At 39.4% G+C, this 19,617-nt stretch overlaps 1 protein-coding gene and 1 pseudogene across 1 annotated transcript in view; one reads left to right on the top strand and one right to left on the bottom strand.

Annotated features, from left to right (window-relative positions):
• Nucleotides 1-9,831, bottom strand: part of LOC138024455 (kinesin-like protein KIF2A) — a 31,606-nt gene extending 21,775 nt beyond the window's left edge. Inside the window, exons 1-6 of the mRNA XM_068871662.1 lie at nt 9,623-9,831; nt 6,743-6,837; nt 4,984-5,088; nt 1,880-1,934; nt 1,655-1,750; nt 1,044-1,110 (exon numbers count right to left, since the gene is read on the bottom strand). Coding sequence (XP_068727763.1) covers nt 1,044-1,110; nt 1,655-1,750; nt 1,880-1,934; nt 4,984-5,088; nt 6,743-6,837; nt 9,623-9,680 — 476 coding nt within the window. The 5' untranslated portion in view covers nt 9,681-9,831. The remainder of the gene's footprint in view (nt 1-1,043; nt 1,111-1,654; nt 1,751-1,879; nt 1,935-4,983; nt 5,089-6,742; nt 6,838-9,622) is intronic.
• A 4,889-nt stretch (nt 9,832-14,720) lies between these two features.
• LOC138023823 (uncharacterized) lies at nt 14,721-17,547 on the top strand (annotated as a pseudogene).
• Nucleotides 17,548-19,617: the final 2,070 nt, after the last annotated feature.

Below are 19,617 nucleotides of genomic sequence, written 5' to 3'. Positions count from 1 at the left end.
AGATCTTAATTATTCTCCCACAACTTGCTGCTATAACAATATCGGTTTTTTTTTAGAATGCAGCAGATCACCCAGTATTAAGGTCAACATTGAATTGGGGGATTGAAATGTCAAGATTTCAAGATTCAAGATTTCCACAACGCATAAACATTGACAAAATGTGACAATAGCTTTAAAATAATATACATTGTAATTATAATAATTATTGTTATATTTTAGCAAGTTGCCCAGGGAACTGTTGAGACACCCTGCAAGCAGAGGTAAAGTCTCCGCTTACGAGCCAGAAGGCTCATCAGGCCGGCGCTTATCTCCGGTTTCTGTAGCATGAAGCGACTAGGAGTATTTGTACTCCCCCCTGGATGGGATGCTAGTCCATCGCAGGGTTACCCCCAGCATTACGCCGGTACCCATTTATACACCTGGGTGGAGAGAGGCACCGTGAGAGTAAAGTGTCTTGCCCAAGAACACAACACAATGTCCCCTGCCAGGCCCCGAACCCGGACCACTCGATCCGGAGTCGAGCGCACTAACCATGAGGCCACCGCGCCTCCCACCCTGCAAGCAGAGCCTCGCTAAAACTCACCAGAGGGAGGGCAAGAGAGTCTCTGCAGTAATTGTGTCGAGTCTTTTAAGTCATCGCAGCCCAATTAAGTTTCTGGGGTAGTCACTCTGGTCAAACCAGTTTAGGCAGCACACACATCATATTTTTGACAAGATGAAGGTAAAAATCGAGCCTTCAGTACGAAAATCATTGGCATCAGCTAGGAGTGCGCTTGAGAATTGGCCTGGGTTTGAAACTGTCCCTAGCAACTGTTGCAGTTTGCGTATACTCAATAAAGACTTAACACGATTTCTACAGAGTTCTTTCCTTCTTGTCAAGTTAAGATTAGGGCTCTGCTGTCAGCGGTGCTGTCGAGAAGGATTTGCATAAAATAAAAATAAATTCGCTTGCATTGGGTAACATCAACAAGTCAGACAGAACAGAAACAATAATGAATTTTTTTAGCTAAAGATGTTGCTTAAAATCGGGGCTGATTAAGTACCTTCTTTCCTCCCTGTTCTTTTTCAATCTCTCAATCTCTTTAACACAGTTGGAGCGTCTTCTGTTCACTAAAGGGAATGAAATAAGAAAGACAAATAATTAACACAAACAACTGTAGTTGTTGCTCTTGAAGGTGACGTATTGTTGTCCATCCTTTATTCTCGACGAAGACCAAGAACATTATATAATATAAATAAAATCAATTTATGTAAGTCTCAAGGTTATTTAACCGAGCCCAAGACTAAGTGCTCTACTAATTGCGGAGACTACAAATTAACTGAAATCAGACATTTTGGGTGAATAAGTGTGGTGTGTCCAGCTGTGGCTGAACAGTCATCAAGAACAAAATGGACAGAGTTGACCTGCCAATTTACTCTTCTCCCTGAGATGTTAGTGACAGCCTTGGATTGACAATATTATTTCTATCAGTGATTTCATTTCAGATCATTCTATGTAATGAAAAGATTTTAATCTATTATTTTGACAAGTGTAAAAGCCAAAAATAAAGAATAATCATTGATACTGTTTCAAAATAGGAGCTGATTTTGTAATGAAAAGTTAGGGATACCTAGTATGTGTCTAACAGCTCACAATGTGTAACAAGAAACTGACCTGCATTTGAGATTTCTTTCTGTGGAATTTCTATCTGTGAAACCGCATGATCATCTTCATTAGCAAGATTAAGAGCCATGGGACGCTCAACTTTGGCTGAAAACAAATCAGTCAATCAATCAATTAATTAAAGCAAGCAAAGTATTAACACACCAGCCATGATCAATCAAGCAATTAACCAGCCAGTCAATCAGTCAAGCAATCAATCATTTCAAATTTTAATACCTGATGGTGTGTGGGCTTTCGGTGATGGGAATCCATGGTTATCATTTCTTGTATTCTAAGAAAAGAAGTAAACATTAATTAACAACTATTAGTAATCAAGTATTCAGTAAAGAGTACCTAATAGTTATTTTAATAATACATGAGAGGACAAACATTAACCCATTCATTCCTCAGGCACACTTCATGTAGGCTGTCCCCAGTTGTAACGAGTAAAATCCTCTGGAGTTAGACAAAGCAATTACCTCTTACTAACCGAGATCGAGGTCCGTACTGTAACTTAAGGACCAAGTTTTTTCCAATTGATTTATGGCCCAAGCGCGAAGTGCACGGGCCATAAATCAACAAGAATAAAACCAGTATCGGCCATTCCGTAACTTACAGCATGGACCGAGAAAACAATTACATCTCTGAGGTTAATCCGGCGCGTGGGCAAGGAAACTATTCAAAGTCAAGCAGAAGGTTCAACTGCCACAAAGATTACTGTGTCAAAATCCAAACAACTGAATCATCTTGGCTGTTTGAAATAGTTGCTTGCAAGATTCAAACAGTTTCACAAGTTTATGTAATAGAAATGACATGAAAAACTTGCTAGATAAATGTTTTATCAAAATTTTAAATTTAGCGGGCTGTACAGCGGGCCTGTACTGTAAGCACACGGCCCACTAATTTAGCCAATTACAGCATGCGTACTATCTGAGAGACTCATGCCCAGGAGTCAAATTGAGAGGACACACTGTCAGTACAGTCAACTCCCGATAACTCAAACCCTCTCTAACTCAATTCCACATACTTGGCGCTAACTCAAACCAAAATCAATTTCCTCTGGATTTCCATCATACATGTATTTACCGCAATTTTATCCTTAGTAACTCAAACCCCATGATAACTCAAACACCTTGCTAACTCAAAGCAATTTCCGTTTCCTTTCTGGTCATTGTCTATACATTTTTACCCTGGATAACAACGCACTTGAGCTACTAGGGCTACCGGTAACAGGGTTGGAGTTTAACCCAGTTTCTGAAGCACAACACCAATCAGAGTATAATTGCTATAACTGCCCCCTTGGTCAGCATGCGAGATCATTGCAAAGTAACCAACAACTTGTATGTGGTGGAGAGAAACAATGAGGAGTTTATTTACAACTATCTTTCAAATGACAGGTCACCACTGCTTCTGTTTAGTGTCGTTTTCCATGGTCCAATGCCTGAGAGGAGGCACTGACAGGGTTGTCATGGTTACCCACTGCACTTCAATATAGCACCTGGCTACATTGTACACCAACTTAATCAGGCACCTTCCCATATGACAAGTTTAAATATGACCAGCAGCTAGGGTTTGCAACAAGGGTGGGAGCTGGTGAAATTCCTTGGCTATTTCACTTGAATTTGCCACCTAGTTTAATTAAACATGAATAAGATGAGAAACATGCCCCAAAAACATGAACCTTGGAACAGCCAAGCTTTGTTGGTGAAAAAAGGGGTAGGTACAAAACACAGGTCACAGGTCACTCTTTTACCAATACAGAAACAACCTTACATGTGCATGTACCTGTTTAATTAATACCAATGCTAAAATCAGGCCTACACTGTAAAAATGTTTGTTTTAATAGGCCTAATTAACATTAGCTATAAAAAAGGTCTAGGGTACTTTCTGTATTGGTATAACAATGACCTGTGACCTGTGTTTTGTACCTGCCATGAAAAAAAGTCAGATTTGCCAGACACCTCTGGAAGAGTGGCGTTTCTAAAACGAGGGGAAGGGTAAGACCAAGGATCAGGGTAAGGGTAAGGATACGAATACAAAACATGCATAAAAGCTAACCTTAGGCCTAATTAGGCCTAAACAAAAGTTTAAGGTTAGCTTTTATGCATTTTTAGGATACTTTCTGTAGTTGTATCCTTACCCTTACCCTGACCCTTGGTCTTACCCTTTCCCTCGTTTTAGAAACGCCGCTGGAAGAGTGCGCCTTCATCGCTTGTTGCACTTTCACTCAGCCTCTTTCATAAAATAATTTCTTCTGACCACCTAATCACACTCTAATTCGAAAACCCTGGGACAGGACTGTTGCTAAGAGATAGATGCTGACAAAAGTGGACCCATTGAAAGAGACCTGGCCATTTCATTGCCAAAACAAGTCTAAGGAGTATAATTTAGTTTACTATTATTATTATTAAATAATAACATGCAGGGCTGAAATTGCGACCAATACATTCGCATTTGCGACTGAGTTTTTTCCCTTTGCGACCAAAATATCTGGAGAAGTCGCAAATTTGCGACTTGTTTTCATCTTCACTCTTTCAAAAAAAAAGGGCTAGCAGTTGCCACGTTGCTGCTCTTTTTACTAAAATAAATGAAGGAATACACTGTAACAAAATCATTCTCTCCTTGAGTTTTCTTTCAATATGAAGATAGCGTAATTGTAGCGTTATTTCCCTACGATGTTACAATCACAACTCCATTCCTTAGATATCATTCGCCATTTTCAGCGGTTGCTTTCAACACAAGTATTGTGGGCTCAATGCAGCGTGACGATTTTGCGACTGAAATTTGCAAAAGTGCAACTACATTTTCGTATCTTGTCGCGAAATTGTGGAGAAAGCAGAACTTAGCAAGTGATCTTGGTATCCAAAAAGAAAATTGGGGTAACCACGCATTTTTCAGAGATAATTGAGCTTCAAAGTTGGAAAAGAACGCCATACATTGCTTTGTATTTTAAAAATTTTCACAAATATTGTTGATTAATTATTATCTTCGAAAAATGCGTGGTTATATACCCCCAATTTTCTTTTTGGATTTCAATAACACTTGTTAAGATCTGCTTTTCCCGCATATTCAGTAAACGGCGTAAAAACACCTTTGAATTAGTAGGGACTGTCCTTAATTCGATTTGATTTGAGTTAATTTTGTTAGTGTCCTCAATTACGGTAGTGCTCTTGTGCTAAATCCATTGACACTTAAATAAAGCTGTTATTATTATTATTATTATTATTATTATTATTATTATTATTATTATTATTATTATTGGCATATAGCCCTTCATGAAAACACTGGCCAGGCTTTTATCAATGTTTGGAAGTTAATAATAAAATACATTATTTTAGTACCTTATTGCTTGGTGTTGTGGAGACTCTCTTGTTTGAGGGTGTGGATTTTTGCTTCGGTTGAACAACAAGCATTGGATTCAATGCAAAGATTTGGTCAACTTCAATCTAAAACAAAGGGAAAACATGTCGTAAAACAGGGGCAATGAATAATGAACTAACTTCAGCTACATGTAAAATGCATGTATACAGCAAATGTCCTTCAACTAGAAAACTTTGCTATTATCAACAAGATTCTTTCAAAGAGAAACAGAGGACTGACAGTTTTCACTGTCCACCACTGCGTTGTGGCCTTTCAATTCCTGGAATTAGTGCCATAAATATGTGGGTTGTGTTTGTTGGTCAATCGTTGCAGGTCATTGTTTTACCTTTTTGAAAGTAACCCCAGACTCTCCATTTGGCTAACCCTAGGCCTAAAAACCCAAGTTCAGGACAAGGGTTGGCCAAATAGAGGGTTTTGGGTTACTTTCCAAAACGCAAAATAATGACCTGCAACCAGTGACCCGTCAAAAGGGACCTGTGTCTTAGACCCGCCGATTTTGTCAGGTCCTTTCCACAGTTTCTTGGTGTAAGGTTTTTTTAAATGGATCTCTTTGGAACTGACCTTTTCAGATCATGTGATCTGTTTTCAAGGGAATTTGCGGCTAAATTTTCATATCTTGTTGCATCTTTTCGCCCAGAGTATGATATGAAATTATAATTTATATCACAGTTTAACTAGTGTCCGGGCTTATATGCTGAAAATGCGTGGAAACTGCTTACGAACTTTCATCTTGCGAACAAAATGGTGTGTTTTCTTCAATGTTCAGGAAAATAAGCGTTTCAAACTAGTCAATCTCTTTCCCTTTTATGTTTGTGAGGATGGTAAGCAGAATTTGCTTTATCACTAATTAATATCAGGCATTTGTTCTGATTTCAATATGCTGAAAATATCATAATTACATGTATGTGTGGAGGATGCGGCTTTTAGGTTATTACGCAGATCCGCATTGCCGCATCCTGTCAGATGCCATGTTGTTTACATGGCCTTAGCCATGAGGCAGTGTGGTCCAGTGGTTAGAGCCTTGGGTTTGTATGCGGCTGCTCCAGGTTCAAATCCCATTCTAACCTCTGGCTTGGATTTGTTTCCGGTTGTCCCTGATTCCCTGATTCAACTCCACCACGCTTTTTAAATAGCCAACTTGTCACCCCCCCCCCACCCCCCGCCAGTTGGGGTTCTTAATAATGTTTCTGTTAAGTTTGAATTGTTACTTTCACCTTGTTAACAGTGGAGTGCCTGTAAACTAGCTCGATAGCTAAGTGCATTTCCACTATAAACAAAGCATAATTTACATTTACACTTAGCCAGTTTCTGATTGGCTTACGCAGCGTAAGGTAACAAGACCAAGCAAGACCAGTTTCACGAAGTGGTGTTACATGGTGAAACTCCTGTGTTTACCACCACTGTGATTGCTGCGACCATTGCAGAAGCAGAAAGCGGTTCTACTTTTCATGGAACTTGTCTTGCAATGAAAGTTCAAAAAAGGTTTCACGAAACCGACCATGTTACACAGTGCAATGCATCCTGAAACTTGTTTTGCAGCTCCGTTTTTACACAAGTTTCAGCTAAAAGTCTCAATGTGTAACAGCGGCTTAACACCTTTAACTTCGGAGTCTAATCTATACAATTTCCAAAAGGCTCCTCTTGAGGATAGTTGATGATGAAAAGGTGTCCAGGAGAGAGAGAACTTGGAGTGTATGGGACATTTCATTCCAATCTTACCTCTTTTCCCTTTGTCTCACCATTTTCATACCACTCCACTGTCACACTTTTGGTGTCCAGGTTGATACCACTTATCATTGACGAGTGAACACGCCCTGCAATCAACACAGCTCTTATGAAATCATTTTAATATAGAGCTTTTTCACTCACAAGTGATCAGTAACTTTCAACTGTTTTCCCACCAAAACAAAAGAAAATCCTTGCATGATAATCAGGGGTTTCAATAAAATTTGAAGTAGGCAGCTGGTTTGAGTCTAGTAGCCGACTGTATCAAGAAGGGGCCGTTAGGCCCCTTCGTCTAGGGGCATGCTGCCCAGACGTTTGTGAAATCTGGAAGCTCTGAAATGTGATTTCCAGCACTGAAGATGAAGGAAGATTTCTAATCAACAGAGACACTGAGTATGCAATTAAGCGCATTCTTTTGATAATTTCCAGCGAAGAAAGATTTGGAAAACCATTTCAAAAGGAAAATTAACGATTTTTAACGTTATATGATGTTTCGACAACTTCATGTCATCATTACTACCAATTTCAAGCTGCCGGGAACAGCAAAACTTTTTTGCGCGTTTTTTCAAGCACGAATTTCAACATGAGAAATCGGTTCTGTCGAACGATAAGAATATGTCATTTTAATCTGAACAAACGAAAAGGCTTAACCGATGAAACTAACGAAAAATTTACTGTTTTTGGAAAACAAGTCTTGATGCAACGATTACTCAATAACGACCTGTTTTACATTAAACGTCTTGATATGTTTGGGGACGTAACTAATCGTAATTGAATTACGTAAAAAATGTGACGGTTGGTCTAGGCAAAAATGCGGAAAAAAGTTATAGCCGTGCACTGTAGCTCAAGGATGGCAATATCAAATCTGATAATTATTTTGAAATTGAGGTTGAGGAAAGGTACATTCAAGTCGATCAAAAATGATTTTTACTTCTGGTTTGAAGGAATCCTTCAATTAATTCAATGTAGGGTAAAAAGTAGCCGACTTCTCCGAGCGATGCAGCCGACGCTTTTCGTCAGCCGTCGGTGCTTATTGAAACCCCTGATAATAAAGCTCAATTCCGAGAGGATTAGTTTAGGAACACCGTCATGGTCATTGCTCCATTGTTATGGAACACCAACATGGCCGCCGTCATGTCACATAAAAACATGTACTCTATTACATAAATACACGAGTCATGTAAATGATGCAAATGGCCCATGGATAATGATTACAAAGGAGGAAAGGACTCAGAAAGCTGTCTGATCAATTTTAGTGAGATTTGTAAAAACACTTTTACTCCCCAAAATTTGCATCAAAAACAATGCCTTTGTGGGATTTGAGAAAGTTGAGAATGCCAAAACTCAGTCAGTCACCTGTTAAGCAAACAAACTTTCAAAATCTAATGAAAAAAAGGTTTTTTTTTTTAATCATAGTAACACTTTAAGTACAATTTAAAGAGGGGCTTAAGAACACACAGTACGACCCTTGAACTTTTAGGGTAACAGATAAATGACATAACAACATTTCATACCATTTTCAAAAGAACCAACCAAATTGCAGGATTTGTTATCATTCCCTCTTGGTAAAAAAAATAGATTATAAATTATTTGCTGGATGGCTGAAAAACTGTGACAAGTTGGTCTTGAAAATGCTACCTTCTGCAGCTGCCTGCAAATAATGTGCCGATCAACTTGAAACTTAACTTCAACACTCCCCCCCCCCCCCCCACCCTGGGCAAAGTCCAGGCATTTGAACTTTTGAAGACTGGAGTGTTCAAAAATTTCCCGCCCCCTCGGATCAAATGGTGTTCAAATGCGTCCTACCCTATCGTCGGATTTGACTGAAGAACAATTGTCATCAGCTCCTCCTGTCTTTAATAAAGACCTTTTGAACACCTTTTTTCTAAGCCAATCGCTCACAAATGCTACATCTCTTCCAACTCTTCCATCTCCTCCAAACACATGTTTTATAGTTTCGGTTCAATTTTCCCCACCCCACGCAGGCAAAGGTCTAATTTCCCACTCCCCGGGCACAGAAGATAGTCAAATGCCCGGGGTTTGCCCGGGGAGGGGGGGGGGGGAGTTAAAGTTTCGATTTGATCGGCGCATAACTAATTTATTTTTTCAATAAAATGAAGAAATAAATTAGAATAGGTTAAATTGTTACCGAAAAATAAAAATTAAGAAACGAAAAAATTATATTAACCTAATTTGTCAGGTATTCATTATTATTATAATAAACAAGACACAAAGAAATACAGAAATAGCGTTGGATAACTTTAAACTTGAAATCGATTTTTACCTACAAGAGATATCTGTACATACACCGAGAAATACCAAGAATAAATTTCCTCTTTACAGTTTAAATGGATAGAAGCTGAGAATCAACTACTACAGACGACAAACTTTCAAAACGTTTTAACTTCCATGAAAGGCTAGGAGTTGTCTTCATGTCTGCTCAACTCTATACACTAACGTACACTGTTCAAATTCGGTTGGTCAATTAAAGATCGCCGTCAAAATAATTATCATAAACTCCTCAGAAATAGACGATTGACTTTCTTTGAGACACTCACGGAATGCGAGTAATAGTTTCAAAATACAGTCTGGAAATCGAGGAGGACATTTAGACAAAAGATCTTTATATTACTCGAATCCAAACAAACATCGGGTAATGGGCACAAATTTGGCGCCGGATCGAGTAAAAATAATCCACCAGTTTCCTTCCCTCGTTCGTGTAAATAAAAATTGTGAAATAATTAACACTCGAGAATCTAACTAAGAAAGGAATAATTATTTGAACTGCTTTGAATTAACAACTCTTGTCAAAGGAAATTAAATTCATATCCATGATCATAATTGTTGTGTTCGTTACAAATAAACTCCACTGACCGTCAGTGCGTTGTATGTCAACTTTGATTCCAACCACAAGTTTGCTGTACTTGTCCATTGTGGTGGCTTTGTTCAGTTATGAATAAAAGTGTTATCTTCTAGCGTGAAATCGCAAGCGGTGGAACAAATCATTTGTAAGAAAATTCACATTTTCGCAGAATAAATGAAATGTACAAGTTGAGAAATTTACAAGATACGAGCCTGCAGGTGGACAGCGTCACCTTACATTCAGAAATATACGTTATGTAACTGTCAATTTAAGAATCTCGCCAATGACTTGGTAAATTTCTCGAACGATAAAAGATCGGTGTTCGACGGGAAGAAATATATATGACGAACCAATAACTAAAAGCTAACCATTTTAGAAACAACGCTTAGACCTAATTACTGCAGACATGTCTTACCATCATTGAAAGCTGACCGTTCGGCGTTCTGCAAAATCGTAGTGCATATCTACAACAATTAGGCCTAGGCGGCGATTTCTAAAAATAGCTAGCTTTTAGTTATTGTTGTATATATGTAGAATTGTTACCGTAGCTTGCACACAGGTTTTCCTTGCGTTGAATGACGCGTGGTCAATAGTTAGGTAATCGGAGCGAGCCGCTAGCTCCAATTCCAAAGATGTTGACCGCACGCCATTCGACGCACGAAGAGCCTGTGCACAGGTTATTATTACCGTCAATACCGCTTTTATAGCGTTCGGCATTTGGTATTCGGCTTTGTGCAAAATAAACCTGCCACATGAAACCCTAGTTTTAAAAGAGAAAGCGAAGAACTAGACTACTTGCAATTGATGGGAAAGGAAAGGAAAGGAACTTTAAGTGTCTATTCGTACTAGCGCTGGAGCACTAATTGGGGACACTGTAAACTGAACGAATATTAACGAATATTAACGCAAGTCAAGTCAAATGTTCGTTTTGAGGAGAGGGGAAACCGGAGTACCCGGAGAAAACCTCACAGTGCAGAGTAGAGAACCAACAAACTCAACCCACATATGACGTCGAATCTGGGAATCGAACCCAGGCCACATTGGTGGGAGGCGAGTGCTCTACTACTGCGCCATCCCCGCACCCCACCCCTGCACGTATGGAGGGGAAGGGGGCATTTTTCGAATGCCCTGAAACTTTTCGGACATATTTCGGGTGACATAAAGCGATTTGTGCGTTCGGAAGGAAAGCATTTCCAGTCATGAAACTTTGCAATTGTTCTATTTTTACTGCTCTCGAGAACATGGTCAAATATCAATTCTTCGGGAGCAGCTACTCATTGACGATTTTCTCCTTCACAACGGCTTGGATGAGCTTACATCCCCAAAAGATACAGAAGCTCATGACTAGAAGCCAATAACGACCCTATATTCACATCACAGCGTTTCCAATTGCAAGGACCAATTTATCTTAAGAATGAATTTCTCGAAAGGCAAGTTTTTTTTACAAGAATAAGAGCGAAAAAAGGACCAATTTTTCGCAAACTTCTTATGACGAAAATTTGTTCACAAACCAAAAGTCTATATTAACAGCACACACAAGGGTTACTCCTTAGTGTCTGGCAAGAAATGCTCTTCTCCCTATTTCCCACGGTCGCACTTCAACCATATGATTAGGTCCAGTCTCGTGCTTCTCAAGTTACCTCGTTCAAGCAGAAAAGAAATCTGGGTAATTCTGCCATTCCATGGCAAGGAAAGACACCCAATTGAAATTTCATAGAATTTTAATAAGGGTCGCGTCACCCAGATTTACAAGCAAAAAAAAGCATCTATGGAACAATTTAGCTTTCAAAACTTGCCCGAATTGTATCGGTAGGTCCCGAAATTCGTGCACAGAAAAGCCAGAGAGACAACTTCATTCGTGAACCGGCATGTTTACAACAGAGCATTTTAGGCGTCCCAGTCTACGTGAAAGCATCTCTCACCTCTGTGTTCTTTCAAAGGCTTGGCTTTACCCACTTTCCAGCTTAATGATGCTAGCCTGTGGGCTTCTGTAAACGAAACTGACCCGAGCAATTACTTATAAAATGATCGACCTACCAGATTTGTTGGAATTCGGTTACTGTTCGAACACGATTCGTTGAGATTTGTCACGTGATGCCCAAACCTAAGCCCACCCACAATCTCCCAAAAAACGAAGACATTTGGAGACGCAATGTGAAAGCGACGTCATTGGTCAACATTGGAACAACAAAACTGAAACAACTCAAACCCATACAAAAATGCTAACCTTAGGCCTAAACATTATCTAAAGCATATTGTTTAGGCCTAAGGTTAGCATTTTTGGTAAAGATTTGGGTTGTTTCAGCTATTGTACCCTTCACCCCCTACCGCCACCCCAGGCCCCTCACGTCCAAGGGCACTTTGAGATATGGAAACAAGTCTTTACCGAATGAGATCGTTTGTTTTCGTTCACCAACATGGCGGCCATGACGTCACGTGAAAACCTCCTACACGAATAGCGTAACGAGCGTTTTCTCGATCGGTTGGCTCTGTAGAACTGATGTGGTGGCAAAAGCTCGAAACGTCAGACTTCGCTAGGGACTGAGAGGAGCAACAGTTGGAATGAAGTTTGCGTTCGCAGACGTCCCGTTCATCGTTTATTTATAAAATTCACGGTATTTAGATCAACCAAGTATCACATTTGTCTGCCTTGCCAAAGAACAACAGTCTGCGTTTTCAGTATGGCATCCATGGAAACGAAGACGTAGTTTCATCTGTAACCGTTAGCAACCAGAAGAAAGTGCACAACACTGTGACATCACTTTTTCCGTGTTCTGAGCTGTCATTGGACATCAATATTTATGCATTGAACGCAACCACAATACTTTTAATTAGTATCAGCCTGTACAAGTTCATTTTCTCTCATTTACAAAAACGTTTTACAACAAAGCGGCATTCACAAATTAAAAGAAACTTTCTTACTTGACCATTCACCGCCTTTTGTTGGCTCCGTGAGTGGGTAAGAAGAAGATCTTGCGGGCTGATTTGCTAGCGGGAAAGATGGGTCCTATTTGTTGACATCAAAAAACAAATAGATAAAAAATGTTTGCGGTCAGCCACAAGGAAAAAAAAAAAACAAGTTTTCCGGTAGTAGCGATTTATGCATGAATAGTCACCGGGTGTCTTAATTAAGGACAGGCCCAAGCAAGAAAAAGATAATTTTGGTAAATATGCTAGTCAGTTATAGAGTAATTCTCTAAACTATATGAGATCTTGTGTTGGTGATCTTCCTTGTTCTTGTTTTGTGTTGAAGATGATTTGCTGGACACCACCGTCATTCTTAAAGAAAATTCTAGATAACCTCCTGTCATCACAGGAATATAATAAATGCCCAGTTTATAGACCATATTCGTATTCTCAGTATTGAACTGCAAGTCAAATTGGTTCAACCGTATCAAACAAAGAGGAGATAGTTTGCGGTGTCCCTCAAGGGTCCGTACTTGGCCCCCTTATCTTTTTGATTTATGTTAACGATATTTACCGATGCTCCCAGAGCTTTGATTTTTACCTATTTGCTGATGATACTAAGCTGCTATATTCAAACAAAGATCTTGAGGATGTTGAAACAGTTGTTAATGAGGAACTTGTTAAAGTGGGTGATTGGTTGGATGCAAACAAACGTTTTCTTAACACTAGTAAATCTAACTTTGTTATAATATTCCATCCCGCCTTACCAACACAAACCAGACTGCACAATACAATTGGAAATTTCTACTAACGATTTTACAAAAAGTGTACCACTAGAACAAAAACATTTTGTGAAATATCTAGGAATTCTGATAGATAATAATCTCTCTTGGAAGTATCATATTGATTATATCTCTTCAAAAGTTAGTAAAAGAATAGGTATGATCGCAAGATTAAGACACCTTATCCCATTTACCACCCTGCTTAACATCTACCGCTCCTTCAAACTTCCGGTTTGACAAAAAGCTAAATTTCCGGCAGTCTTTAAATTGAATTATTATTTTTTTCCATGGCACGTTTCACCCCCAAATACAGAATATAGCTAAGCATTGATTTTTCAAATCATCTTTTTTGAAAAAGTTATGAGTATTTCAGTATCGTTTATGTCTTTAAAAAGAACCGTTTTCAAAATAAAAACAAAACCATGCTTGGCTGGATGCAAAAACGAAATCAAATTATCAAACCATCAATTATAGACCCAGATTGCGTAGCACGGAGACAAATTTAGAGTTTTCTTTTATTGGTCACGCGACCATGGGCGTGGCATGATGACGTCATATTTAGGGTCATTGGCTTACAAAAGTTGAAAACTGACCAAAATAATGCCAAATTCTCTCAAATTACCTAACCATTACATCCTTAGCAACGCACCCAAAAAAATACATCAGTGGGCCCTTAAGCGTGAACTCAAGAATCGGCTGTTAAAACTAATGGAAATTGAGGAAATGAATGTTGATTCATGCTGCACGGAAATTTGTAAATATCTCTCGTCCGCTAGCTAAAGTTGATTAAAAGTAACTTTTTGATAAATCTAAATTTAAATTTAAATCTGATCATTTTAGATTGTAATTAATCATGTTTCAACGGTATCTTGATAACTGTGTAATTAATTAACTAATTAACTGATTTCTTATTTTGTATGTACTTTGTGATTTTAACAGGATTTTACATGATTTAAAAGTATGTGTTCAATAACAGAGACAGGACTTGATTTAGAAAAGTGGCCCGCCTAAAAAAAGCTTTGCTAATTGCGGGTCGCCTAGGACTGTGATGATATTGCAATGCTGGTTGAATTAGTAGCAATGGAGGCTAATGCGGGGGAACCTTTTCAAATGCAAATACGTTTTAATATATTCCCCCGCTCTGGCCTCCATTGCAAACTGTAGTTCCACGTTCCAATACTGAAAATACGAATATGGTCTATTTAAGAATCTATAGTTAATAATTGCTCAGTCAAATACATTAGCCAAATACATCAAAATGTCACAATTTCACCCATTGATAATTTGGACTAAGGGAGGCGAAAACCAGAAATGATTTTTCTCTTGCCCGCTGAAGTGGCCTTAATTCGTAGTAACAATGACGTATTTCTGTTGTCGTCACCGGCAACCGTTGAAGTATATAAAATGCACACATCTGTGTCGAAGGACTTGTTCTTTTCTCTGCCTTTTGTTCCTACTCGTACTTGCTCAAAGTTTTCTGTAATCAAACTTTGATGGCTTCCTTTGTTACGGCTGTGTTAAAGTCCTCCATCGGTGCACTGATTAGCAAAGGTCGCTCCATGGCAGCAGAGAAGCTGAAAGATGGCGATGTCACAGATGCCAAACTACGTCAGTTGATCGTTAAAGACATGGATGACATCAAATCGAAGTTGGAAGGGATATCAGTGAAAGATCTAGGAGCCAGTATAAGCTTCTTTAACGATGGAGTTGTGTGTCTTGATAAGGTTCTAGACAAAGAAGATGGCCTAGGTACTGCTGAGAAGAACGAAGTTAGCACTGAAGCAGACGGAGCAACCAAAGAAATCAAAGTAAAGGAAAAGGACATAGTTCCTTTGGTGAAAGGAGTGAAAAGTTTGAATATCGTCGGTTTAAACGAAGACCGAAAGAGCGCCATTAAACAAGCAGAAAAAAGATTCGAAGATGCTCGTAGAAAAGCAATTGAAGCATTTTCCAACCCAGCTCTGAGCACTGCTGATCGCCTCCTTGCCATGGCGATACGTATTATGGCGACCGTCTTAGAGCAAGTGGCAAATCCGGTAAGCGCCTTAGACTCATTGAGATATTGTCTTGAAGAGCTTCACTCGCTCTCTGCTGTTCAGGAGAAATTAATCGTATTGCTCAAGAAAGGCTTCAAGTCAATCTTTGGTAAGGATCAACGAAATGAAATTGTTGCTTTCGTATGTCAAATGAATCGCATTATTTACGACTTCACGCATGAGTTCGTCGAAGATGGAAGGATTTGCAGACAGCTGTTCTTGTGGCCAAGTGTTGAAGTAGGAGGAGAGAAAATTGATCTTCTGCGCGACGAAAGAATGGCCAAAAAGCTTCGTAGGATGGGCATGGAGCAGTGTTGTGTGCAACCTTGGTCGATTGGTCCGCCAATGAGAAATGGTTGGTTATTCGTACCAAACGATATCGCTATAAACACGAAAGGGCATTTTATCATTGCAGGTTTTGAAAAAGTAGTACTTTTTGACAGTGGAGGCAACTTCCTCCATTCTCTTCCTATTCGTAACATCGAAAGCGGTTACTGTGTACGTGTAGAAACTGATCAGGCCGACAACGTGTATGTCCTGAAAAAATTGGAAGTAAGGATGGGTACGTTTATATGTTCGACGCCCAAGCGAAACTGCACCACACCTTTAAAACAAGGACTGGATACACTGTCCAGTCACTGATGGTGGACAGCAGAGGTAACGTTTTGGTTTCAATGACTGAGGTTGTAATGCATTGCTATGCACACGAGGATAGCTTTAAGATAAAGATGACTGTACAAGTATTTTCAAATACTGGTGAGCGTCTCAACAGTGTCGATGTGTTATGCCACCAGGAGAGTTCTTGTCTTTGTGCAATTAGAGAAGGACGTGTTCTAGTACTGGACGATAAAGATTCCATCCTCCACTCAGTTGCCATCGAGGACAACGCCGATCATAAAAAGGAAAAGATACTATTGCAGGAAGGGATGCGTCCCAGATACATGATGAACTTTCACCAGCCGAGTGAACTTTTGTTCATCCTGTCAGTAGGCAACGACCACGTCCCTCGAGTTTCGATGTACAGCAAAGATGGCGAATACTTGCGAACAATCCTACTAAATGTCGGCTGTGAGTTAAGCTTCATAACAGCATTTGCAGTAACTAACGATGGACACTTTGCCTTGGGGCTTTTCAAGAGCTACAAGTACGATAAGGAGAGCATGGTGTGTGTTATATAACTGAAGAGACTAAACTCTGAAATCTTAACATCTTGAGAACATATCGTAAAATAGGTTGTGGTTAGTCATCGTGGTAACTTGAATACTTCAGTCAGGTGTATTTGCTGTTCAAAGGAAATGTGCGCTAGTCTCTCCGTCACTTAAGAAGCCTGGTCTTGAATTATTGCTGAAGAATTATCGCCCTGCAAGTAATTTGCAGTATATTTCTAAACTTACAGAGAAGGCCGTTCTCCAACAAATGCATAGTCACATGATCATAAACTCATTATACCCTGAGCTCCAGTCATCGTACCGCCAACACCACAGTACGGAAACAGCCTTGCTAAAAGTGATGAATGATATTCTCCTGAACATGAACTCTCAGCAAGTCACAGTTATGGTGTTGTTGGATTTCAGCGCGGCTTTCGACACTGTCAATCACGACATTCTGTTGGAGAGACTTGACAAGGTCATTGGAATGCGCAGCGTCACGCTCGATTGGTTTCGTTCATATCTTTCTGATCGATGCCAACAAGTCTGTATTGATGGATCTCTGTCTAATCAACGCCATCTTAACTGTGGTGTACCTCAGGGGTCCTGTTTAGGTCCTCTACTATTCGTTACGTACACTTCTACGCTGTTCAAGGTTATCAAACGCCATCTCCCAGAGGCTCATTGTTACGCTGATGATACCCAGTTAGTTTCAAGCCTGATGATATTAACGCCCAGGATGAGGCCATTCGCGCAATGAAGGATTGCATTAAAGGTATTAGGAACTGGATTATTGAAGGTCGGCTGTTGCTCAATGATGACAAAACTGAATTTTTAGTTATTGGAACTTGTCAGCAGGTAAATAAATTAAGTCCATCAGTACTTCATGTAGGTGATCACACGTTTGATCCTTCGGTTAACGTAAGGAATTTGGGATCGATATTTGACAATTAGTATGGATTCTCACATAAATCAAGTTTGCAAGACCGCTTTTTAACATATTCACAATATCCGTAGGATTTCTTAATACTTTTCACAGGAATCCCTTAAAACATTAGTTCATGCTTTCATTACGCCCAGATTCGATTATTGTCTTAGCCTCCTTTATGGCCTTCCCAAATATCATACAAGTAAACTTATAGAACGCTGCAGCCAGATTATTAATTAATAACAAACACTAAAAGGTATGATCATATCACACCAGCTTTATATAACCTTCACTGTGTTTTACTGCATCTATTTTAAAATTTTAATTGATTAATTGATTTAAGGCTATTTATAATTTGTCACCTAGCTATATTAGTAACTTATGATCTTGTTCTGTTTATTCGCTTAGATCAAATTCTTCAATATTTTTGGACCGTCCGAAGGGGCGTATGCTCTCCACATTGGGAGCTCGTTCTTTCTATGCTGCTGCCCCCACACTGTGGAACAGCCTTCCAGCAAATATTCGGGAAATAACATCACTTAGCATTTTTAAGAAAAAACTTAAGACATATCTTTTTAATTTAGCTTACAACAGTAATTCTTAGCAGTGGCACTGGGTGGTGGTCAATTGTGTACTTTTCGTTTTAGGTTCCACTGATATTTAACAATAGGGAGCTTAAGAAACGAGGACGACGACGGCTACGAGGACTTCATTTAAAAATACAAGTTCGCGTTATTCATATCACTACGAAGCTTTTTGATGTCGTTTCGCGTTAAAAATGTGTATTAACTGTCGAGGAATTAAACTGGTGTGAGTGGGTTGGAAGTGTAGAGGGAGAACTGAAAATTCATCGTCATGTGCTAACGTCCTCCACAGAACCTTGAATTTGGTCATTTCACGTCGTCATTTAGGCGATGACGGCAAAGAAATGTACCAAAATGTAAAACTAAACTCACTAAACCTATTGTTTTGTAGCGTCGTCGCTGCCGTCGGCGTCGTCGTTTCGTAAGCTCCCTAATTATTCTACGAGGGTACGCTGGATATGAATTGATATATATAACCACAGAGGAGCGTAGCGCCGAGTTAGTTATGATCATTTCATATCAAGCAAGCCCGAGTAGAATACTTGTTTTCTTAAAAACCCCACCATAACAACTCTTTCATGTTTAATTTATTTTGCCATTTTTTCTCGGAGCCGCACAACAGTGTATTTGCTGCTGTGTTCATTGACCATATTTGGTAGTGCAGGTATATGAGCTGATGACCTGTGTCCGGCGAGCCAATGAAAATGCTGGAAATGTGATATCCGTAGTTCAGTTTTTAATAATTATATATATACACATATATTTTTTAAATTCATATAAAGCGCTTTTGATCATTTTAATGTTAATATCATTATTAAAGAGGAATATAATCGTTTTTCTCACGATGTGGTCACTTCGGATGTGGATCGCGACGTTTCGACTGCATGCGCATACATTGTACTGCTAGTCTTCAGGCGATGAGGTAGATTAAGTACGCGTCACCTACAATCCGGGTCAAAACACTTCAGGACACTTGTCAAATTTTGGGCGAAAAGTAGAGAATTTACTGTACATGCTTCCATCGTTATATGAGCAACGTGTGTTCTTCTTTCGCTGCCTTTTTCGCCCCCAGACAGAGGACACTGTTGCAGAGGGTACTGTTGGCTACAAACTTTTAGTATGGGTTCATTTTCAACCGTTTTGTCGTGAGTGTCCCAAGCATATTCTCGGGGATTGTAATGTCTACTGCTCATAGATATACAATCCTCTTCCAATCCTTTTTTGTTTTTCTGCAATGACGAAAATTGCAGTTAACCTTTGTTACTTCTGGGAATGTAATCTTCACAACGTTCTCCGTCAAATAGCCTGTGTACAGCCGCCCACTCTCCGCAAAAAAAATCGGAAAGGAGCGTCTGTGATTTACCGTTAGTAATCGTGTTCCGGAATAATTTTGCATACATTATTAAGTGATCTACGCTGACCAAAATTTGCGTGGCTCATATTTCTTTGGAGCTAAATTCTCAAAATGGTGGTCAATGAAGTAGATTTCGAACGTGCATTGAAGAGCGTCTCCGATAGTTTTAAGATACCTTGGCTTCATAGGATAGAAGCACTCTTTAAAGGAAAGGGTGTATTTGCAAGTCTTCCAGCCGGGTACGGCTCTGATCTTCAGAGCAGCACA

This window comes from Montipora capricornis, chromosome 11 (assembly GCF_036669925.1).
Source record: "Montipora capricornis isolate CH-2021 chromosome 11, ASM3666992v2, whole genome shotgun sequence".
NCBI lineage: Eukaryota > Metazoa > Cnidaria > Anthozoa > Scleractinia > Acroporidae > Montipora > Montipora capricornis.
The sequence above is the reverse complement of the archived record's forward strand: the minus strand, read 5'-3'. Positions and strand labels throughout refer to the sequence as shown.